Here is a 21,988-nt window from a genome sequence, read left to right as displayed (position 1 = left end):
GTCAATAACCCTCATTCTTCCACCAGCACCTTCAAGTAACATTGCTTTCTCTGAAAGAATAACTGCAATTGCTCTGTAGTTACCATGAACGACTGGTGGACTAACCAAGGCAACAGGAGGTTGTGTTACCTGAGCTCGAAAGTGAATATCAACGACAGATTGTCTAGATAAATCAAGATGTTCCAACGAAAAGTAATATATTTGATACAATGTTGTAACATCTAGTTGTGATATTTGTAGACCAGTATCTATATTTTGATCACGTTCCATAAATGACACCAAACGATGATATGCACGCGCTACGTGATTTTGATCAAAATGTAATAATATATCTTCAGCTGGTTCTTGATGTCCATTTATCCGCAAAGAAACTTCATTAACTCCAAGTTTGTCAAATATGACTACGTGTTTGTGAATTTATTCGCGTAAATTCTTGAAAAGCAAGAAATATATGTCGTGCTGCGGAAACACCCTGCTGTGAAGCGATATGCCATGTAAATAAACAATTAACAGAACTTGAATACTGTCTGTGGTCACTGTCAACCATGGTAACAATGATTTACCACCTGAATCCATAAAATAAAGTAATTTTTGTTCTTCAGCAACTGATGGAGTCATTACCGGCATCCACAATGAAAGTTTTGTCAGTATTACTTTACCAGCATCACCAGCAGGTCTTCAGAGTGCATCATCGTCTGTAGCTTTTCTTACTAGTGCAATTGTATGTCTAGCACAAAAGATAACTTTTCTAACATTTCTGAAAAATCCAAAGATATGAGATAATGGAATCGCACATACAAATCTTCTACGATCACCTTTTAACATATTTCGTCGTGTTAAAGATCCTAAGTTGTAATCTGGATTAGTATTATGAACAATCGGCCATAAATCAGCGTCGGCTTATCGGCAAAGTTTCTTGGTCGTCTTATATTAAACTGTCTGCTTTCTGGAGAGTCAGAATTGTCTTTGGTGAACATCATTGTCGGACCGGGTAATCTTGTAGAATCATCTGAATATCTTGATAAACCTATTATCGTTGTAGCAACATCAATGTCTTTCTGAATTGGTTCAATATTTCTTCCATCAATCATGTATGTGGCACTGTCAAACAACGCCATAATACCGTTGTTTACAAAACCAATTCAGCTGCGTATTCAGTATCGTCTGTTTTTATAATTTCACCTTCTACTTCAGTAAATTCTTCAGCGGGTAAGAAATATCTCCTTGTATCTTGAACTTGTAATTCGATTCTTCCACGCTGATTTGGTTGTCTTGTGTCATAAGAATAAAATTGATAATCACGTATCGATTCATCTTTGAGAACTGGTGCGTCTATATCGATACACGTTTGAACATTTTATTATAATTGCCATGATCTAAATCATGGTCGTCTAACACGAAGACTACTTCCTGAAATAAAACTTGATTTGTCGATATAATTTCATTAGTTAACTTTGTGGGAACAACTTCATTAGCAGCCAACTCCGCTAGTTTTTGATTTGCGGATTGATTTATTATTTTACTGACATTTGCAGGCATAACTTCATTGCTGGCCAGTTTCACTGGTTGCTGCGGTTTTCGTCTAATTAACCGTGCTAGTCTATCCTTGATTGTCGAGAACGCTTTACCAGCAAGATTACCAATAGTGCCGATGCCTTTATCACGAACAGCTTCAATAGCCTTCTTCCTTAATTGTTTTGCAATCGGTATTGCTTTTGAAGCCATCCTTCTAAATAGACCTTGAACAACATCATCAAGTCCATATCCGTAAATTGCTTTGTAAGTTGGCAGTCGTGAATTTACTACCCTGACCATTACAGGTCCACGTTGAGCAGTGTGTATAATCATTTTTTATATATCTACTAGTTAATTGTTTAATTGCTGTAATAATCATCGACAATTTCAGCAATGAGAGAACGATAAATACTGCGATCCATAATACCGCCAGTGAATATTCTTCGACAAATATCGGATATTTCATTAATAATTTCCGGAGGATTATTTTCTGCACGTTTTCCTCCTTTGAGAACTTCCAGTCGTTGCATGTCATCGAGAATATTATTAGGACAAGCAATAAGACCATTTCTCATAAAACCGCTACCAGTAGCGCCGGGAGGATCATCATAAAATTCTCCTTTTTCTTATTCCAGTTCTCCCAACATCCAATCAATTTTTCTTCCACTTAAAATTCCCTCTTGTCTAACTTCTTCTGGTTCTTGGCCTTGTTCTAATTTTTTCAACGTCCGATTTCTTTCTTTTTTTGATCTATTCAAGTAACTCCTGACTCATTGGAGGAAGTTGTCGTCTTTCTTTTCTTTGTAGAAATGGAGGAAGTTGATAAGGAGGCTCTTGCTGTGGTGGAAGAGGTTTTTGTCGTGCTATTTGTTTTGCTGCGGTGGAGAAGATTGTTGGTATTTTATTTGTCCCAGTGCCTCTTCATAAAGTCTTTGTACTTCTTCAACAAGACCTCCGTATTCTAAATCATCATATCTGGCTTGTGTTTTGTTTTTATATATGCGGTATATCTATTTAATAAGATTAGTATTACTTACGCCTTCATAACTAGGTTTTAAAATACCAGATTTATTATACATACCAATTAATATTTTTAAAAGTAATTCTTCACTTTTAGTATTTTTAATATCTTCGACAAACTCTTCCCTAAATTTTTTTATCATATCAATATTTTCTTTTGCTACTTTAGATTTAGGTTCAAGTTCTTTTTTCACGTCGGCGATTTCAGTACGAACTTTACCAATACCCTCAAGTATTTCACCGGCAGTTGGAGGTTTTTGTAAAATCTTTTTCGTTTGTTTAGTTCGTTTTGCTATTTTTTCAGTTTGCTCAGCAGTTTGTCTTACTGATGGAAGAAGACCTTCAGTAACCTCTGCAACTCTTTAACAAATTTTTCGAAAAACATCATCATAGAAAATGTGCATTGAAATTTCAATGTCATCAGCTTTAACTAACCTCTTATTCATATAATCTACTAGGAATACGAATAATTGGCTTTTCTGAGAGCATGTATTTAGGATGTAAAAAATGAGTGGTCACCTAAAATTAAAAAATGGGAGCCATGCTGCCATCGCGTTATAAGCGGAATCGCGTTATAACGAATTGCATTATAACGGGTTTTACCTGTATTTACCATGAAATCAACTGCATATCACGATATACATTGCATCCAGCCCATATTTACCCTCAAATACACTGCATATCACAATATCCATTACATCATTGCCAAATTTAACAAAAAATCCACTGCATATCACGATATTCATTAAATTTCTACTAAATTTAACATTAAATCCACTGCATATTACGATATCCAGTTATATCATACCAATATTTACCATCAATGCCACTGCATATCATGATATCCATTATATCATTGCCATATTTACCATGAAATCAACCACATATCATGATATCCAGTTATATCATGCCAACATTTACCAAGCAATCCACTGTATATCACTATATCCATTATATCTGCAATGAAATCCACTCCATATTATGACATCCTTTACATGATGGCCATATTTACCATGAAATCCACTGCATATCCAACCACTCCAGTGGCCTAAGTGGTTAGAGCATCTGCCTCAGATGCAAGAGGCTGTAGATTTGCCCCCACCCCCCGCCTCGAGTCATACCAAAGACTTATAACTATGGTACTAACAGCTGCCTCACATAGCACTTAGCATTAAGAGGTTCATGTTAAAATTAGTCAGCCTGGTGTCAGGATAATGTGTCCTGTTGGGACATATTGCTACATGTCTGGGGCATGATGCCCCAGTGCTAGACATCACAATAAATTGCCAGACCACAGACATTGTAGCAAGATGAGGTTAAAATTGTTAAAGCTACATTTAAAAAAATTCAAATCCAAATCCACTACATATCCCTACATTCAGTTATATCATGCCAATAATTACCATGACCTCCACTTCATATCACTAAATCCATTACATCATGCCTATATATACCAATTTACCATGAAATCCACTGCATATCATTATATCCATTACATCATGCCTATATATACCAATTTATTATGAAAAACACTGCATATCACTATATCCATTACATCATACCTATATTTACCATGAAATCCACTGCATATCACTTTATCCATTACATCATGCCTACATTTACCAATTTATCATGAAATACACTGCATATCATGATATCAGTCATAACCATATTTACTGTGAAATTCACTGCATATCATGATATCAAGTGATATCATGCCAATATTTACCATGAAATCCACTGCATATTGCTATATCCATTTGATTAAGACCATATTTACCATGGAATCCACTGCATATCATGATATCAAGTTACAACATGGCCATATTTACCATAGAATCCACTGCATATCATGATATCAAGTTATAACATGGCCATATTTACCATGGAATCCACTGCACATCATGATATCGATTTCATTGTGGCCATATTTAAAATGGAATCCACTGCATATCATGATATCAAGTTACAACATGGCCATATTTACCATAGAATCCACTGTATATCATGATATCAAGTTACAACATGGCCATATTTACCATAGAATCCACTGCATATCATGATATCCATTACATCATACCCATATTTACCATGGAATCCACTGCATATCATGATATCAAGTTACAATATGGCCATATTTACCATGGAATCCACTGCATATCATGATATTGATTTCATTGTGGCCATGTTTAAACTGGAATCCACTGCATATCATGATATCAAGTTACAATATGGCCATATTTACCATGGAATCCACTGCATATCATGATATCAAGTTACAACATGGCCATATTTAAAATGGAATCCACTGCATATCATGATATCCAGTTACAACATGGCCATATTTAAAATGGAATCCACTGCATATCATGATATCAAGTTACAACATGGCCATATTTACCATGGAATCCACTGCATATCATGATATCGATTTCATTGTGGCCATATTTAAAATGGAATCCACTGCATATCATGATATCAAGTTACAATATGGCCATATTTACCATAGAATCCACTGTATATCATGATATCAAGTTACAACATGGCCATATTTAAAATGGAATCCACTGCATATCATGATATCAAATTACATCATGGCCATATTTACCATGAAATCCACTACATATCATGATATCAAGTTACATTATGGCCATATTTACCATGGAATCCACTGCATATCATGATATCAAGTTACAACATGGCCATAATTACCATGGAATCCACTGCATATCATGATATCAAGTTACAACATGGCCATATTTACCAAGGAATCCACTGTATATCATGATATCAAGTTAAAACATGGCCATATTTACCATGGGATCCACTGCATATCATGATATCAAGTTACAACATGGCCATATTTACCATGCAATCCACTGCATCTCATGATATCAAGTTACAACATGGCCATATTTACCATGGGATCCACTGTATATCATTATATCAAGTTACAACATGGCCATATTTACCATGGAATCAACTGCATATCATGATATCAAGTTAAAACATGGCCATATTTACCATGGGATCCACTGCATATCATGATATCAAGTTACAACATGGCCATATTTACCATGGAATCAACTGCATATCATGATATCAAGTTACAACATGGCCATATTTACCATGGGATCCACTGCATATCATGATATCAAGTTACAACATGGCTATATTTACCATGGAATCAACTGCATATCATGATATCAAGTTACAACATGGCCATAATTACCATGGAATCCACTGCATATCATGACATCAAGTTACAACATGGCCATATTTACCAAGGAATCCACTGCATGTCATATCAAGTTACAACATGGCCATATTTACCATGGAATCCACTGCATATCATGATATCAAGTTACAACATGGCTATATTTACTATGGAATCTACTGCATCTCATGATATCAAGTTACAACATGGCCATATTTACCATGGGATCCACTGTATATCATGATATCAAGTTACAACATGGCCATATTTACCATGGAATCAACTGCATATCATGATATCAAGTTAAAACATGGCCATATTTACCATGGGATCCACTGCATATCATGATATCAAGTTACAACATGGCTATATTTACCATGGAATCCACTGCATATCATGATATCAAGTTACAACATGGCCATATTTACCATGGAATCCACTGCATCTCATGATATCAAGTTACAACATGGCCGTATTTACCATGGGATCCACTGTATATCATGATATCAAGTTAAAACATGGCCATATTTACCATGGGATCCACTGCATATCATGATATCAAGTTACAACATGGCTATATTTACCATGGAATCAACTGCATATCATGATATCAAGTTACAACATGGCCATATTTACCATGGAATCCACTGCATCTCATGATATGAAGTTACAACATGGCCATATTTACCATAGGATCCACTGCACATCATGATATCAAGTTAAAACATGACCATATTTACCATGGGATCTACTGCATATCATGATATCAAGTTACAACATGGCCATATTTACCATGGAATCCACTGCATATGATGATATCAAGTTACAACACGGCCATATTTACTATGGAATCCACTGCATATCATGATATCCTGTTATATCATGACCATTCACAAAGAGTACCTAATTGTAGTATGTGTGATCAAGATAACTAAAAAACAAAACCTTATTAAAAATGGTGACATTCCTTATTATCCAAAACTGTATACTACAATTATTATGAAATAAATTTGATGATGACAACATCATACAATATTTTTTTACGCATATGTGACATATTCCTCACCACTAATTCTACCATGCAAAACATTAATACTGCATGTATGACAAGATGCCATAAAGGATTTTCCAAAGTAATTGATAACTATCTCACAATACACTAGATATGTTACAAAACATTGACAATGACCTGACATTTAATTCTCAGGTAGAGGAGAGGGTACTGGGATTTTTCTTTGAGTTGAATTTATATCAACTAATAATGTCAATATAGTTCCAAAAATTTAGAGCAAGAATTTCTTTCTCAAAACTACTTGGAGGTTGATATTTTTCCCCCAAAAGAACCGGCCCACCCCAACTCCCACCCCTTTTCTCCCCAAGAAAATGAAATTTTCAGACCCTTAGATAACCCTAAATAAATACACATTCTCAAACATCCCTACAATTTGTAGCAACCTTTGCTCAAGTAACATGATATTGTATAGGTACAGAACATCAAATTAAAACAAATCATAGAAGTTCAGTCCCTTATAATTTGCACAATTTATGAGGAATAGTCTTTCAAAACAGTTAATACTTCTAGCCTACTTTCTGTTGTTTGGAGTTTGTATTTTGGAATCTTTTATGGCACCACCTCCTTGATTACATAGATCTGCTCATCTTGATGCAGAGAGAGAGAGAGAGAGAGAGAGAGAGAGAGAAAACACAACTGTATCCTTCTCAGGTTAAACATTAAACATCAAGAACAAATATTAGAGACACTCCCATTAAAGATCAGGAAGTGGTTTTTGTTTACAAAAGACAGTGCTGAGTTAAGAAAACTGTCAACTGCCAGCATCTCAATAGTCTGATATCATAACACTGCAAGTCAACTGCCAGCATCTCAAGAGTCTGATATCATAACACTGCAAGTCAACTGCCAGCATCTCAATAGTCTGATATTGTAACACTGCAAGTCAACTGCCAGCATCTCAATAGTCTGATATCGTAACACTGCAAGTCAACTGCCAGCATCTCAATTGTCTGATATCATAACATTGCAAGTCAACTGCCAGCATCTCAATAGTCTGATACGGTAACACTGCAAGTCAACTGCCAGCATCTCAATAGTCTGATATCATAACACTGCAAGTCAACTGCCAGCATCTCAATAGTTTGATTTTATAAAAATGCAAGTTCACAGCAAATTCTTATTTGCTGTATTATACATGCACTTCTTAAACAATAATAAAGGAATGCATACAGCACCAGATTAACAAAAATAAAGGATTGCATACAGCACCACACTACCAATAATAAAGAAATGCATACAGCACCACACTACCAATAATAAAGGAATGCATACAACACCAAAATACCAATAATAAAGGAATGCATACAGCACCACACTACCAATAACAAAGGAATGCATACAGCACCACACTACCAACAATAAAGGAATGCATACAGCACCACACTACCAACAATAAAGGAATGCATATAGCACCACACTACCAACAATAAAGGAATGCATACAGAAGCACACACTACTAATAACAAAGGAATGCATACAGCACCACACTACCAATAATAAAGGAATGCATACAGCACCACATAAACAATAATAAAGGAATGCATACAGCACCACACTACCAATAATAAAGGAATGCATACAGTACCACAATACCAATAATAAAGAAATGCATACAGCACCACATAAACAATAATAAAGGAATGCATACAACACCACACTACCAATAATAAAGGAATGCATACAGCACCACACTACCAATAATAAAGGAATGCATACAGCACCACACTACCAATAATAAAGGAATGCATACAGCACCACACTACCAATAATAAAGGAATGCATACAGCACCACACTACCAATAATAAAGGAATGCATACAGCACCACATAAACAATAATAAAGGAATGCATACAGCACCACACTACCAATAATAAAGGAATGCATACAGTACCACAATACCAATAATAAAGGAATGCATACAGCACCACACTACCAATAATAAAGGAATGCATATAGTACCACACTACCAATAATAAAGGAATGCATACAGTACCACAATACCAATAATAAAGGAATGCATACAGCACCACACTACCAATAATAAAGGAATGCATACAGTACCACAATACCAATAATAAAGGAATGCATACAGCACCACACTACCAATAATAAAGGAATGCATATAGTACCACACTACCAATAATAAAGGAATGCATACAGTACCACAATACCAATAATAAAGGAATGCATACAGCACCACACTACCAATAATAAAGGAATGCATACAGTACCACAATACCAATAATAAAGGAATGCATATAGCACCACACTACCAATAATAAAGGAATGCATACAGCACCACACTACCAATAATAAAGGAATGCATACAGCACCATACTAAAAATAATAAAGGAATGCATACAGAAGCACACTACCAATAATAAAGGAATGCATACAGTACCACAATATCAATAATAAAGAAATGCATACAGCACCACACTAAAAATAATAAAGGAATGCATACAGAAGCACACTACCAATAATAAAGGAATGCATACAGCACCACACTACCAATAATAAAGGAATGCATATAGCACCACACTACCAACAATAAAGGAATGCATACAGCACCACACTACCAATAATAAAGGAATGCATACAGCACCACACTACCAATAATAAAGGAATGCATACAGCACCACATAAACAATAATAAAGGAATGCATACAGAAGCACACTACCAATAATAAAGGAATGCATACAGCACCACACTACCAATAATAAAGGAATGCATACAGCACCACACTACCAATAATAAAGGAATGCATACAGCACCACATAAACAATAATAAAGGAATGCATACAGAAGCACACTACCAATAATAAAGGAATGCATACAGCACCACACTACCAATAATAAAGGAATGCATACAGCACCACACTACCAATAATAAAGGAATGCATACAGCACCACATAAACAATAATAAAGGAATGCATACAGAGCACACTACCAATAATAAAGGAATGCATACAGCACCACACTACCAATAATAAAGGAATGCATACAGCACCACACTACCAATAATAAAGGAATGCATACAGCACCACATAAACAATAATAAAGGAATGCATACAGAAGCACACTACCAATAATAAAGGTTTGACATGTGAAGTGTAAGTGCATATGAGCTAGTGGTCAATCTACATGGTGGCAAAATGTATTTTCCCCCATGCCTTACTGAAATGGAATTGAGTTATAATATCAACATTAACAACAACTGTAACAAAATGGACAACAATAACAGTACAAGAGTAACAAGAAAAGTCATATATTCTCAAACCCACAAGGTCCAAAAAAAATAGCAAACACTATATTTCTGGAAGTCATATCTTAGTCTTGCAGACATGATTTTGGTCTTCCTTCAAACAAGGTGAACAAAATGTAAGGGGGTTTCGGGGGTCCTCCCCCAATGGGGTCTTCAGGGGCAGGGCGCCCAATCAGTGGGTCCAGGGGGCCAATGACTTCCAGCCAAAAACACATTTTATACTCATAAAAAACTACTCCTGGTGCAACTTATGATGATAAAATAAACCAAAATAATCATTTGATAAACTAATAAACTTACAAAAAATTTTCAACTTTACTTCAATAATTTCACAATATTTAGAGTCACATGAATTTGTTCTCCAATACTAATGATGCTTAAGTTTTTTCATGTGCATGTCAGTGTTCACATCATAATTAAGTCACAGTAAATTGTCAATTTTTTGCAGCAAATATATTATGGTTCTCTCTTTTCATAACAAATCTGTAAAAAAAATACCCAAGTACATCAATTATATACAAATAATCCCATACATTCAATTGTCTTTTTCTCCAAAGGACACAACCTGTTGATATGCCAGTCTAGCTGTTTTTGCAACTTTGGCAGAGATTTCTTTAGCCTTCCTTTTTGTCATCACTGACTTTTTGGGCTCAATGGGCAATCGTTTCTCTTTCTTCTCAATGACAGCCTTTTTCCTTTCAAGCTGGTGATTGTATTGGTGACATGCAGTGTGCATATTCTGACAAAGGGGTACATTTGTTCTCTCATGCAAGAAATCTCTCTTCTTATAGTAATTAACTGCACTTTTTCCAGATGCCTTCTGATCTTCAATTTTTCTGTATGCAGATTATTTTGTAGGTTCTATTCCAAACTCTTCCAACGGCGATTATCTTTCTTGCAGAGGTCACAAAATGCCAGTCCTCTAGCATTAAGTTTTCTTATAAACTGACCAACTAAATTTCTGTCAACTTTCAGCTCCAGATATTCCCCATTTCCATACGTTTTTAAACCTTTATCTAAACTTTTCATGTCATGCTCTCTCTCAGCAACTCAGGATGCAATGTTTTGCAAGCATGCTTCTTCTTTCCATTGCCATCAGTTTCCATTACACGAATATTCACTGGATGAATTTGAACTTTTGACCAATCAGAAAACTCTTTATGCGAGTCATGTGCGAACTAATATATGGAACGAATAATTTTACAAGGGTCGTTGCAGAATGGAACCAGACAGACCGATTTTAAAAAACTGGATTGGAGATGATATTAAAAAATGGACTATATCTAGAAAAATATGATTCAAGTTGGGAGAAAAGCAAAATTCAACTTTAAATTGGAGAAAAATCATGAATGTCTGAGGTAAATAAACACAAAAAGACAACCTGCCAGGGAAAGGGATCATGAACTTTGCTTTATTTTCCTCCGTATCAAAAACAACCAAAGCAACAATCATGTGACACACAGAAACAACAACATGAATACTTTTCAAATATTTTTAAAATTTCATTCAATATAATATGATACGCTATATTATGACCTTTTCCTTACTAATGACCTTCACCTTTGGTCTAGGGATTTGACAAATTACATATTAAGGTGCAAGGTGTAGACCTGGGTAAAGTTTCATCAAAATATTTATTGAGTTTAAAAGTCTGGATAAGAAAACTGGGAAGATATAAACAATGCTAAAGTTTCAAGGAAATATCTTGATAGATTTAAAGGTTATTCTCATACATGGATTGAGATCTCAGATTTATATTTTCCCTTGCCAGGATCTCAACCTTGAGGCACAGGATGTTTCTGTGGTATGCAACACCAACTATATCTAACTGGCTAACGTTGCCTTACAATAACTTCATTGGTTCAAAAATTATACTCTATGCAAAGATGTAAGTCACAGAAGTACAGTCTCCCTTTCAGTCACCTTGACCTTGAGACAGGGTGCATAGCTATGGTATGCAACACACCATCTATACATGATATTTAATTGCATTAAATTTAATTAGAATATCTTCCATGGTTCAAATATTACACCATATACCATATTCTGCCAAAGATGCAAGTCACAAAATTACATTTGCCCTTACCATTGACCTTGAACTTTAGGCAGTGAGCATGCCCATGGTATAAAATACAATGAATATAGACAATATTTAACTATGGTTTCATTAAAATATCCTAAGTGCTTCCTTGTCATTTTTAAATTTTTGTATTAGATGAGAAGTACAAAATCAAAGAATTACATATTACTCTAGCTTACTTTACCTTCCTCATAGCGGGGCCCTGAGCGGCCAAGTGGTCTAAAGCGCTCTCCATTACAGATCATTGCCATCTCACCTCTGTCTGCATGGGTTCGAGTCTCGGATTCAGCCAATGTGGGTATATGAGAAAGCTTGCCAGTAGCTTCTCGTGGGTCGGTGGTTCTTTCCGGGGTGTTTCCGGGTTCTTCCTCCACCATTAATACTGGCCGCCATGTATAGCCTATCGTGTGCTCAAAACATGGCGTTAAACCCTACAACAACAACCTTGCTCATAGCAAACCCTAGTGTTATGCCCCCTTGCCAATGAAGTGGTACACTTTTAAGACTCTATTGCCTATGCAGTGGTAAACTTTTAAGACTATTGATTATGAAGTGGTACACTTTTAAGACTTGCCTATAAAGTGGTACACTTTTAAGACTTGCCTATGAAGTGGTACATTTTTAAGAATATTGCCTTTGAAATGGTACACTTTTAAGACTATTGCCTATGAGTGGTACACTTTTAAGACTATTGCCTATGCAGAGGTACACTTTTAAGACTATTGCCTATGAAGTGGTACACTTTTAAGACTATTGCCTATCAAGTGGTACACTTAAGAATATTGCCTATGAAATGGTACACTTTTAAGACTATTGCCTATGAAGTCGTACACTTTTAAGACTCTATTGTCTATGAAGTGGTACACTTTTAAGACTACCTTTAAGAGTGTTATATTGAGGAATCAATATACTTATAATTGCATAAAACATCCTTCATGGTTATTTTAGAGCCATTACAATACTTCCATAGTTCAAATGAGATATATATATATATATATATATATATATATATATATATATATATATATATATATATATATATATATATGCTATAAATGCTGCATCTGCATACACACAATGAGAATGCAATCTTGAATACATTTTTTATGAGGAATCATATCTGGCAAATGCTTACTGTCAATAAACTTCTGGCAAATGCTTACTGTCAATAAACCTCTGGCAAATATGCATACTGTCAATAAACCTCTGGCAAATGTTTCCTGTCAATAAAACTCTGGCAAAAATGCTTACTGTCAATAAACCTCTCTGGCAAAAGCTTACTGTCAATAAACCTCTGCAAATCTGTTTGATAACTTTTATTGCTTTTATTGACAGTACAGGCGCTACATAGACAGAACATCTTTGAGAGCTGCACAGAACCTCTCAACTCCTGTTACCAAATCTTCCTTATCACAGTAACTAATGGATAGCCTGGCAAAGTTACGGAAACGTCCTGTTGGAGAAGTACTGAAATAAAACAATGACATCACTATACATTAACATGTCAAAATTAATTTATGTGACTCACCTTTATACCTGTTTCTAAGTTGGTGTGTGTGTGTAATTTGGATTTTTAATGTACCTTTTAACAATTTTTCAGTCATATCACTATGATGTCTGCAGTGTGGCAGTTTTTAGTGATGTCTAGCACTGAGGTATCATGACGCAGACATGTGGATTGATGTCCTACCCAGTCACATTATTCTGACACCAGGCAGACCAGTACTAACACTAACCTCTTAATGCTGAGTGCCAAGCGAGGCAGCTGTTAGTACCATTTTTGTAAGTCTTTGGTATGGCTCGGCCAGGGATCGAACCCATGACCTCCCGCATCCAAGGCGGACACTCTAACCACTAGAACACCAAAGCGGTCACTTGTTTCTAAGTTGGTCCAACTGCAAACAAAATAAACACTGATCTGCTGTTACAAAATTCACTGGCAGATTAGGGTCTATGTTGTTTGTTCTACTAATTACACTAAACAAACTGCATAGATTCAGATCTGCCAGCACATCACGTGATGGCAGACCTCGTTCTATGCCATCTGCAGCTGGATCTGACATATAAAAGAGTATATACAGTATATGCAAGGAATAATTACACATGGTTTCAAGTAGTAAGTGAGTATATATGGTATATGCAAGGAATAAATACACAGGGTTTCAAGTAGTAAGTGAGTATATATGGTATATACAAGGAATAAATACACAGGGTTTCAAGTAGTAAGTGAGTATATATGGTATATGCAAGGAATAAATACACAGGGTTTCAAGTAGTAAGTGAGTATATATGGTATATGCAAGGAATAAATTCACAGGGTTTCAAGTAGTAAGTGAGTATATATGGTATATGCAAGGAATAAATTCACAGGGTTTCAAGTAGTAAGTGAGTATATATGGTATATGCAAGGAATAAATTCACAGGGTTTCAAGTAGTAAGTGAGTATATATGGTATATTGAAGGAATAATTACACAGGGTTTCAAGTAGTAAGTGAGTATATATGGTATATGCAAGGAATAAATACACAGGGTTTCAAGTAGTAAGTGAGTATATATGGTATATACAAGGAATAATTACACAGGTTTTCAAGTAGTAAGTGAGTATATATGGTATATGCAAGGAATAAATACACAGGGTTTCAAGTAGTAAGTGAGTATATATGGTATATACAAGGAATAATTACACAGGTTTTCAAGTAGTAAGTGAGTATATATGGTATATGCAAGGAATAAATTCACAGGGTTTCAAGTAGTAAGTGAGTATATATGGTATATGCAAGGAATAAATTCACAGGGTTTCAAGTAGTAAGTGAGTATATATGGTATATGCAAGGAATAATTACACAGGGTTTCAAGTAGTAAGTGAGTATATATGGTATATGCAAGGAATAAATACACAGGGTTTCAAATAGTAAGTGAGTATATATGGTATATACAAGGAATAATTACACAGGGTTTCAAGTAGTAAGTGAGTATATATGGTATATACAAGGAATAATTAGACATGGTTTCAAGTAGTAAGTGAGTATATATGGTATATACAAGGAATAAATACACAGGTTTTCAAGTAGTAAGTGAGTATATATGGTATATGCAAGGAATAAATACACAGGGTTTCAAGTAGTAAGTGAGTATATATGGTATATACAAGGAATAATTAGACATGGTTTCAAGTAGTAAGTGAGTATATATGGTATATACAAGGAATAAATACACAGGTTTTCAAGTAGTAAGTGAGTATATATGGTATATGCAAGGAATAAATACAAAAGGTTTTCAAGTAGTAAGTGAGTATATATGGTATATACAAGGAATAAATACACAGGGTTTCAAGTAGTAAGTGAGTATATATGGTATATGCAAGGAATAATTACACAGGGTTTCAAGTAGTAAGTGAGTATATATGGTATATACAAGGAATAAATACACAGGGTTTCAAGTAGTAAGTGAGTATATATGGTATATACAAGGAATAAATACACAGGTTTTCAAGTAGTGAGTATATATGGTATATGCAAGGAATAATTACACAGGTTTTCAAGTAGCAAGTGAGTATATATGGTATATACAAGGAATAAATACACAGGGTTTCAAGTAGTAAGTGAGTATATATGGTATATGCAAGGAATAATTACACAGGGTTTCAAGTAGTAAGTGAGTATATATGGTATATACAAGGAATAATTAGACATGGTTTCAAGTAGTAAGTGAGTATATATGGTATATACAAGGAATAAATACACAGGTTTTCAAGTAGTAAGTGAGTATATATGGTATATGCAAGGAATAAATACACAGGGTTTCAAGTAGTAAGTGAGTATATATGGTATATACAAGGAATAATTAGACATGGTTTCAAGTAGTAAGTGAGTATATATGACATATGAAGGAATAATTACACATGGTTTCAAGTAGTAAGTGAGTATATATGGTATATACAAGGAATAAATACACAGGGTTTCAAGTAGTAAGTGAGTATATATGGTATATACAAGGAATAATTAGACATGGTTTCAAGTAGTAAGTGAGTATATATGACATATGAAGGAATAATTACACATGGTTTCAAGTAGTTAGTGAGGGTTTCAAGTAGATCTAAAAAAGCAGCAGAAGTTAATGCTTCAATCTGAAAGAAAACTTTGCTCTTTATGTGACTATTATTTACTCTTAAAGGGTAAAATAAAAAACAAACCCTATTGCACATACTAAAATCTTCTGCAAATGCAAACACTGGCTACTGTGGTATTAAGCATCTGGTACTCTTAATTTGACATTGGTTCAAAGCCACTCCAATAGTCAAACAGCCAACTAACGCTGGGTACTGCATTATTGTGTCTGGTACTCTTGATTTGCAAGCTGTTCTAATCCACTCTGATAGACAGTCAACTACCCTTGGATAACACTGGTCAACAGTGAAATCATTACTGACTTGAAAAGGCCCTAATCTGTAGTATTTTGGTGTGCCGAACACGAATATAACCGTGAAAAATTTGTATTGGCTCTCGTTTTGAAGATATTCATATACCTCATTTTCTATGTTTCACTGTGTAAATTTCTCCAGTAGGACTGCAGCAACATCCGGAATAATGATGTAACATTGCATAATACCATCATGCTCACATCATCCACAGTTGATTGCATCATTTTCTGATGCAATGCAATACTAATGCCATGCGGCTGCTGAAGTAAGTTGACGTCAGCAGTGTACTATACATGTGTAGGCCTATTATACTAATGCCAGGCGGCTGCTGAAGCTGACGTAAGCAGTGTACTATATAAAGCCCAATCAGATAGGTTCAGCATTTAAAATATTTTAGACGTTGTGCGAGACAGTTCAAGCTACTGTTACATAAAACTTATTATTTTATCCATTTACGTACAATAAAGAACAGTAATGCCTCGAAAGTGTGTTAATACCGCGGACAATTTTTGCTATATTTGTGGGGAAGTGACATTTGCCAACCAGAAGAAAAGTATCAATTCTCAAGTGAAGAAGGCATATCATCTTTACTTCGGATGCAAGGTTGGTGACCAAGACAAGCCTTGGGCTCCGCATATATGCTGTGCTACATGTACAACACAGCTTTCACAGTGGTTGAATTGCAAAAGGTCATCAATGCCGTTTGCAGTCCCAATGGTGTGGAGAGAGCCAAGCAACCACCTAAATGACTGTTACTTCTGCTTGGTTCCTCCTCTTTCCGGCGGAATAACGAAGCGAAAGAAGTCGAGAATAGTCTACCCAAACATTCCGTCTGCATTGAGACCAGTTCCACATGGTGAGGGACTTCCTATTCCAGAACCTCCAGCAGAATATTCGCTTGATTCATCTGACGAAGACAAAGGTGAGTCGACCTGTTCTTCTCCTGGTCCATCAGCATGCAGTGATCCAGATTTTCACTGTGGTGCATCATCAACCCCACACAGAATAACACAGGAAGAACTAAATGACCTGATTCGTGATTTGGACTTATCAAAGAACAAGGCAGAATTGCTAGGATCAAGACTCCAACAATGGAATCTTCTAGAAGAAGATGTCACAATTACTGCATATCGAAAGCGCCACCAGCAATTGGAGCCTTTCTTCAGAAAGGAAAGTAATCTGATATTCTGTTCCGATATTGAGGGCCTCATGAATGCTTTAACAATCACTCATGACCCACAAGAATGGAGACTATTTGTGGACTCTTCGAAACTGAGTCTCAAGGCTGTGCTTTTGCACAATGGAAACATTCTTCCATCTATTCCAGTAGCGTATGCTGTCCACATGAAAGAGACATACGATAACTTAAGGCAGCTACTGAATTCCATTGAGTATAACAAGTACAGCTGGCACCTCTGTGGTGATTTGAAGGTAGTTGCCCTTTTAATGGGACTGCAGCAAGGATATACAAAATACATGTGTTTCTTATGCGAGTGGGATAGCCGAGCAAGGGAAATGCACTACATGAGGAAGGAATGGACTCACAGGCAGAATGTAGCCATTGGAGAGAAGAATATCCAACACCCAGCTCTGGTTGAGGCTCAGAAAATCTTGCTACCACCCCTTCACATCAAACTAGGTTTGATGAAGAACTTCGTGAAAGCCATTGACCGGACTTTGCCAGCATTCCGATACCTGCATGAAAAATTCCCTCGACTCAGCGAAGCAAAGATTAAAGAGGGAGTTTTTGTGGGTCCTCAGATTCGAGAGCTTTTCAAAGATGACCGGTTCAACAACTTGCTGGAAGGTGACGCGAAACAAGCATGGAATGCTTTTCGCCTAGTTTCTACAAACTTCCTTGGAAATGTTAGGGCAGAAAACTATAAGGAACTAGTAGAAGACATGTTGATGAAGTATAAGAAACTTGGCTGCAATATGTCTCTAAAGATTCACTTCCTTCATTCCCATTTGGATTTCTTTCCTAGCAACTGTGGTATTGTTAGTGATGAACGCGGCGAACGTTTTCATCAAGATATCGCAACAATGGAACAAAGATACCAGGGAAAATGGTCCACTACAATGCTGGCTGACTACTGCTGGACACTCCTCAGAGATGCTCCCGAACAGCTGTACAAGAGACAGGCGAAGAAATCTAAGATGTAGTCAATGACTTGATTTTTTATAGGTAGGCTATTACAGTTGACCTTTTACTATTGGAATGCATTTCGTTATGTAAACATTAATTTCTTGCAGATTACAAAAAAACTAGAGCCAATTTTGCAATTTGACTGTCATATTCGTGTTCAGCACATAAAAATTGATAAGAATTGACTAATTTTATTTCAGTAACATGACTTTTGTAAAAATTTGTTGTCCAGTGTAATTTAATATTAAGTATTTTGTACTCTTAATTTACCAAGTGTTCTAAGTGACAAACATCCAACCACCATACGTTAATGTAATATTAAGAACAGTGTGCTCTTGGACACTGTAACATTAACTGCAAACACCTGTTAGCTACAATGATAGCAAGAGTCAATTAATGGTACCCTTGACTAATGTGATCTTGTTAGCTTCAGTGCCACAACCAAGTCAAGGTACTCTTGTCCACTGTGATATAACAATCCAACTACTCTTGACTACTAATCAAACTTAACTATGCTCAACTGTTCTTGACTGGGGCCCCGAGTGGCTGAGTGGTCTAAAGCACTCACCATTCTGGATCACTGTCATCTCACCTCTGTCTGCATTGGTTCGAGTCTCAGACTTGGCTTAGAACGTGGGTATGTAAAAAAGCCTGCCAGTAGCTTCTCGTGAGTCAGTGGTTCTTTCCTGGGTTTTCCAGAGTTCTTCCTCCACCAGCTATACTGGCCACCATGTATAGCCTAGAGCTATCTTGTTCTGAAAAATGGCGTTAAACCCTACAACAACAACAACTGTTCTTAACTAATAAACTATCATGAGTTAGCTGCTCCTACCTAGCAAACTATTATGGGCTGGCTGTTCTAAACTAGTCAACTATTATGGACTGGCTGTTCTGAACTAGTGAACTATTATGGACTGGCTGTTTTTAACTGGAATCAGGTCACAATTAATACTTCCAGTTCATTACCCATGAATGTAGTTCATCTATTTTTAGAACATTTTTTCCTGTCTCGTTTTGGTGGTGATAGAAGAGTTTTATTTATGCATTTTTGGTAGGGATTTAAAGGTAACTGTTTATTCTTGTATTTCAGCAGCAGTGCACAGTGAGTAATAAGGCCTTGGTGATGATCCGGAAGTGAAATCTGTGTTATTTTTACATGCTGCTATGTTGACAGTCCAGCATCTAAAAAAAGAGCAGGTCAACATTTGACAAGAACTTCACTGTGAAGTCATCTTTGAAGGTATTTTAGATTAACATATGATTTTCATTGATTGTCACACAGTGGAAAGGTCAGTAATGAGAAACAAATGTAGAGAACATATAGTAAAATTAAATGTGTTCTATGTCCAACTAGTAAACTATTATGGACTGGCTGTTCCTAACTAGAAAATCAGCTGTTGTTAACTACTGATAAATCAAGAGCTAACAACTGACAAAACCATCTTTATTTTCACATATCTGGACATTTTTCAAGTTGGAATTCTAAAATGTATTGTACTTGTTCTTTAGGTTAAGAAATATTTCAGTAACAAAATAAACCTATTACCTGTTTCCATGTATAAAATTAACTTTATACTTTTCAACAGCATGCCTTAGCACTTTTTCTGAGTCACAACCTTCAGGTAACTCCAACCATAGGAAGAATCCTCCCTTAAAAAATGTAGAAAAAGATGAACAAGTGAATAAGAAGGAGATTTCATGTCAACTTTCCAATAAAGTACTCATTAAAGCAAAATATGTGATCACCTTTAATTTGTTTCAATACAACTGTCTATTTGAACAAGAAACTATGGATAAGTTCTAATAATTCCTCTCCCAGACATAGTCGAACATTCATTAATCAAAATCATATGCTGGGCGAAGTTCTAACCCACAGATCATCTCAGCTGAAGCAATTATCTCATGCATGTGCTCCCTACCAGAAGACTCAAACAAGATTCCCTTTAAGGGCTTGCAGCCCTACTGTCCAAAACAAAATTTAAAGAAAATCAAGATAAGATTATTTCTTCTTTTTAACTGATGCATGCTGAAACCACCTCATATTCCTGAGTGGTAAGATTTTTAAATGAGCTCCTTTCTTTGACTGTAACACTATGTGACAAGTACAGAAATGTCTGTAACACTACATGACAAGTACAGAATTGTCTTTGATTGTAACACTATGTGACAAGTACAGAAATGTCTGTAACACTACATGACAAGTACAGAATTGTCTCTGATTGTAACACTATGTGACAAGTACAGAAATGTCTGTAACACTACATGACAAGTACAGAATTGTCTTTGATTGTAACACTATGTGACAAGTACAGAAATGTCTGTAACACTACATGACAAGTACAGAATTGTCTTTAATTGTAACACTATGTGACAAGTACAGAAATGTCTTTGTAACACTACAAGTACAGAATTGTCTTTGACTGTAACACTATGTGACAAGTATTGAATTTTCTTTGATTGTAACACTACCTGACAAGTACACAAACGTCTTTGATTGTAACACTACCTGACAAGTACAGAAATTGCCTTTGATTGTAACACTGCATGACCAGTACAGAGTTGTCTTTGATCAAAACACTACATGACAAATACAGAATCAATGCCTCTAATTTAAACATAACAAAAATTTTTAAACTCCAAAAGAGGGAAAGCCATTTAATTCTGGATCTATGTAAAAAAATAATTGTCAAGATGCAGTGAATTATATAAACAAATTTTTACCAATATATGAAAGAATATTTCTTACAAAGCCAAAATGATGTATGAAGTATCGAGAAAAGCCATTCCTGTCTACCTACACAATATCTTTCACCAAAGACATGCTGACAGTACTCCAAATTTAAGGTCTGTTAGAAGTGAAAGTTACATTATGCCAAAAAAGGAATTGTTCTAAAAGAGCTTTTGATATACTGGTCCACTGAATGCAGCATTGTTCCCAGTGACATAAGGCAGGCTAACAGCATTTCTTTTTTTCAAAATCAATATCTTAAATCGATGAAATCTTAAGACATGAAAGCAGGTCCAAGAAAAATAAATACCTCTTGCTTTTCTCTGCTTATTCATCATTTTTACAAATGAATTTTTCAAAACAATATATTTTATATATTGTTATGTACTCACTGATTCTCATGTATTACAAGCTTGAAACTTGGTTTGATTTTCATTGTAACTAAATTCTGTAGTGTCAAGTCGAACTGTTGTCACACTGTACTGTATATACTGTACATAACACAAGGGTTCAAGGTAGAGTC

General features: G+C 35.6%; 1 protein-coding gene across 3 annotated transcripts in view; it reads right to left on the bottom strand.

Moving 5' to 3' along the window:
* Positions 1-11,473: 11,473 nt before the first annotated feature.
* Positions 11,474-21,988, bottom strand: part of LOC149779370 (uncharacterized) — an 85,847-nt gene continuing 75,332 nt past the window's right edge. For all 3 annotated transcript variants that reach the window (XM_089940002.1, XM_089940000.1, XM_089940001.1), the window contains exons 9-10: positions 20,284-20,387; positions 11,474-13,638 (exon numbers count right to left, since the gene is read on the bottom strand). In XM_089940002.1, the coding sequence (XP_089796128.1) occupies positions 13,515-13,638; positions 20,284-20,387 (228 nt within the window). In that variant the 3' untranslated portion in view covers positions 11,474-13,514. The remainder of the gene's footprint in view (positions 13,639-20,283; positions 20,388-21,988) is intronic.

This window comes from Sinohyriopsis cumingii, chromosome 17, assembly GCF_028554795.1.
Source record: "Sinohyriopsis cumingii isolate HCF-2022 chromosome 17, ASM2855479v2, whole genome shotgun sequence".
Taxonomy (NCBI): domain Eukaryota; kingdom Metazoa; phylum Mollusca; class Bivalvia; order Unionida; family Unionidae; genus Sinohyriopsis; species Sinohyriopsis cumingii.
This window is presented reverse-complemented; position numbering and strand designations above follow the sequence as displayed.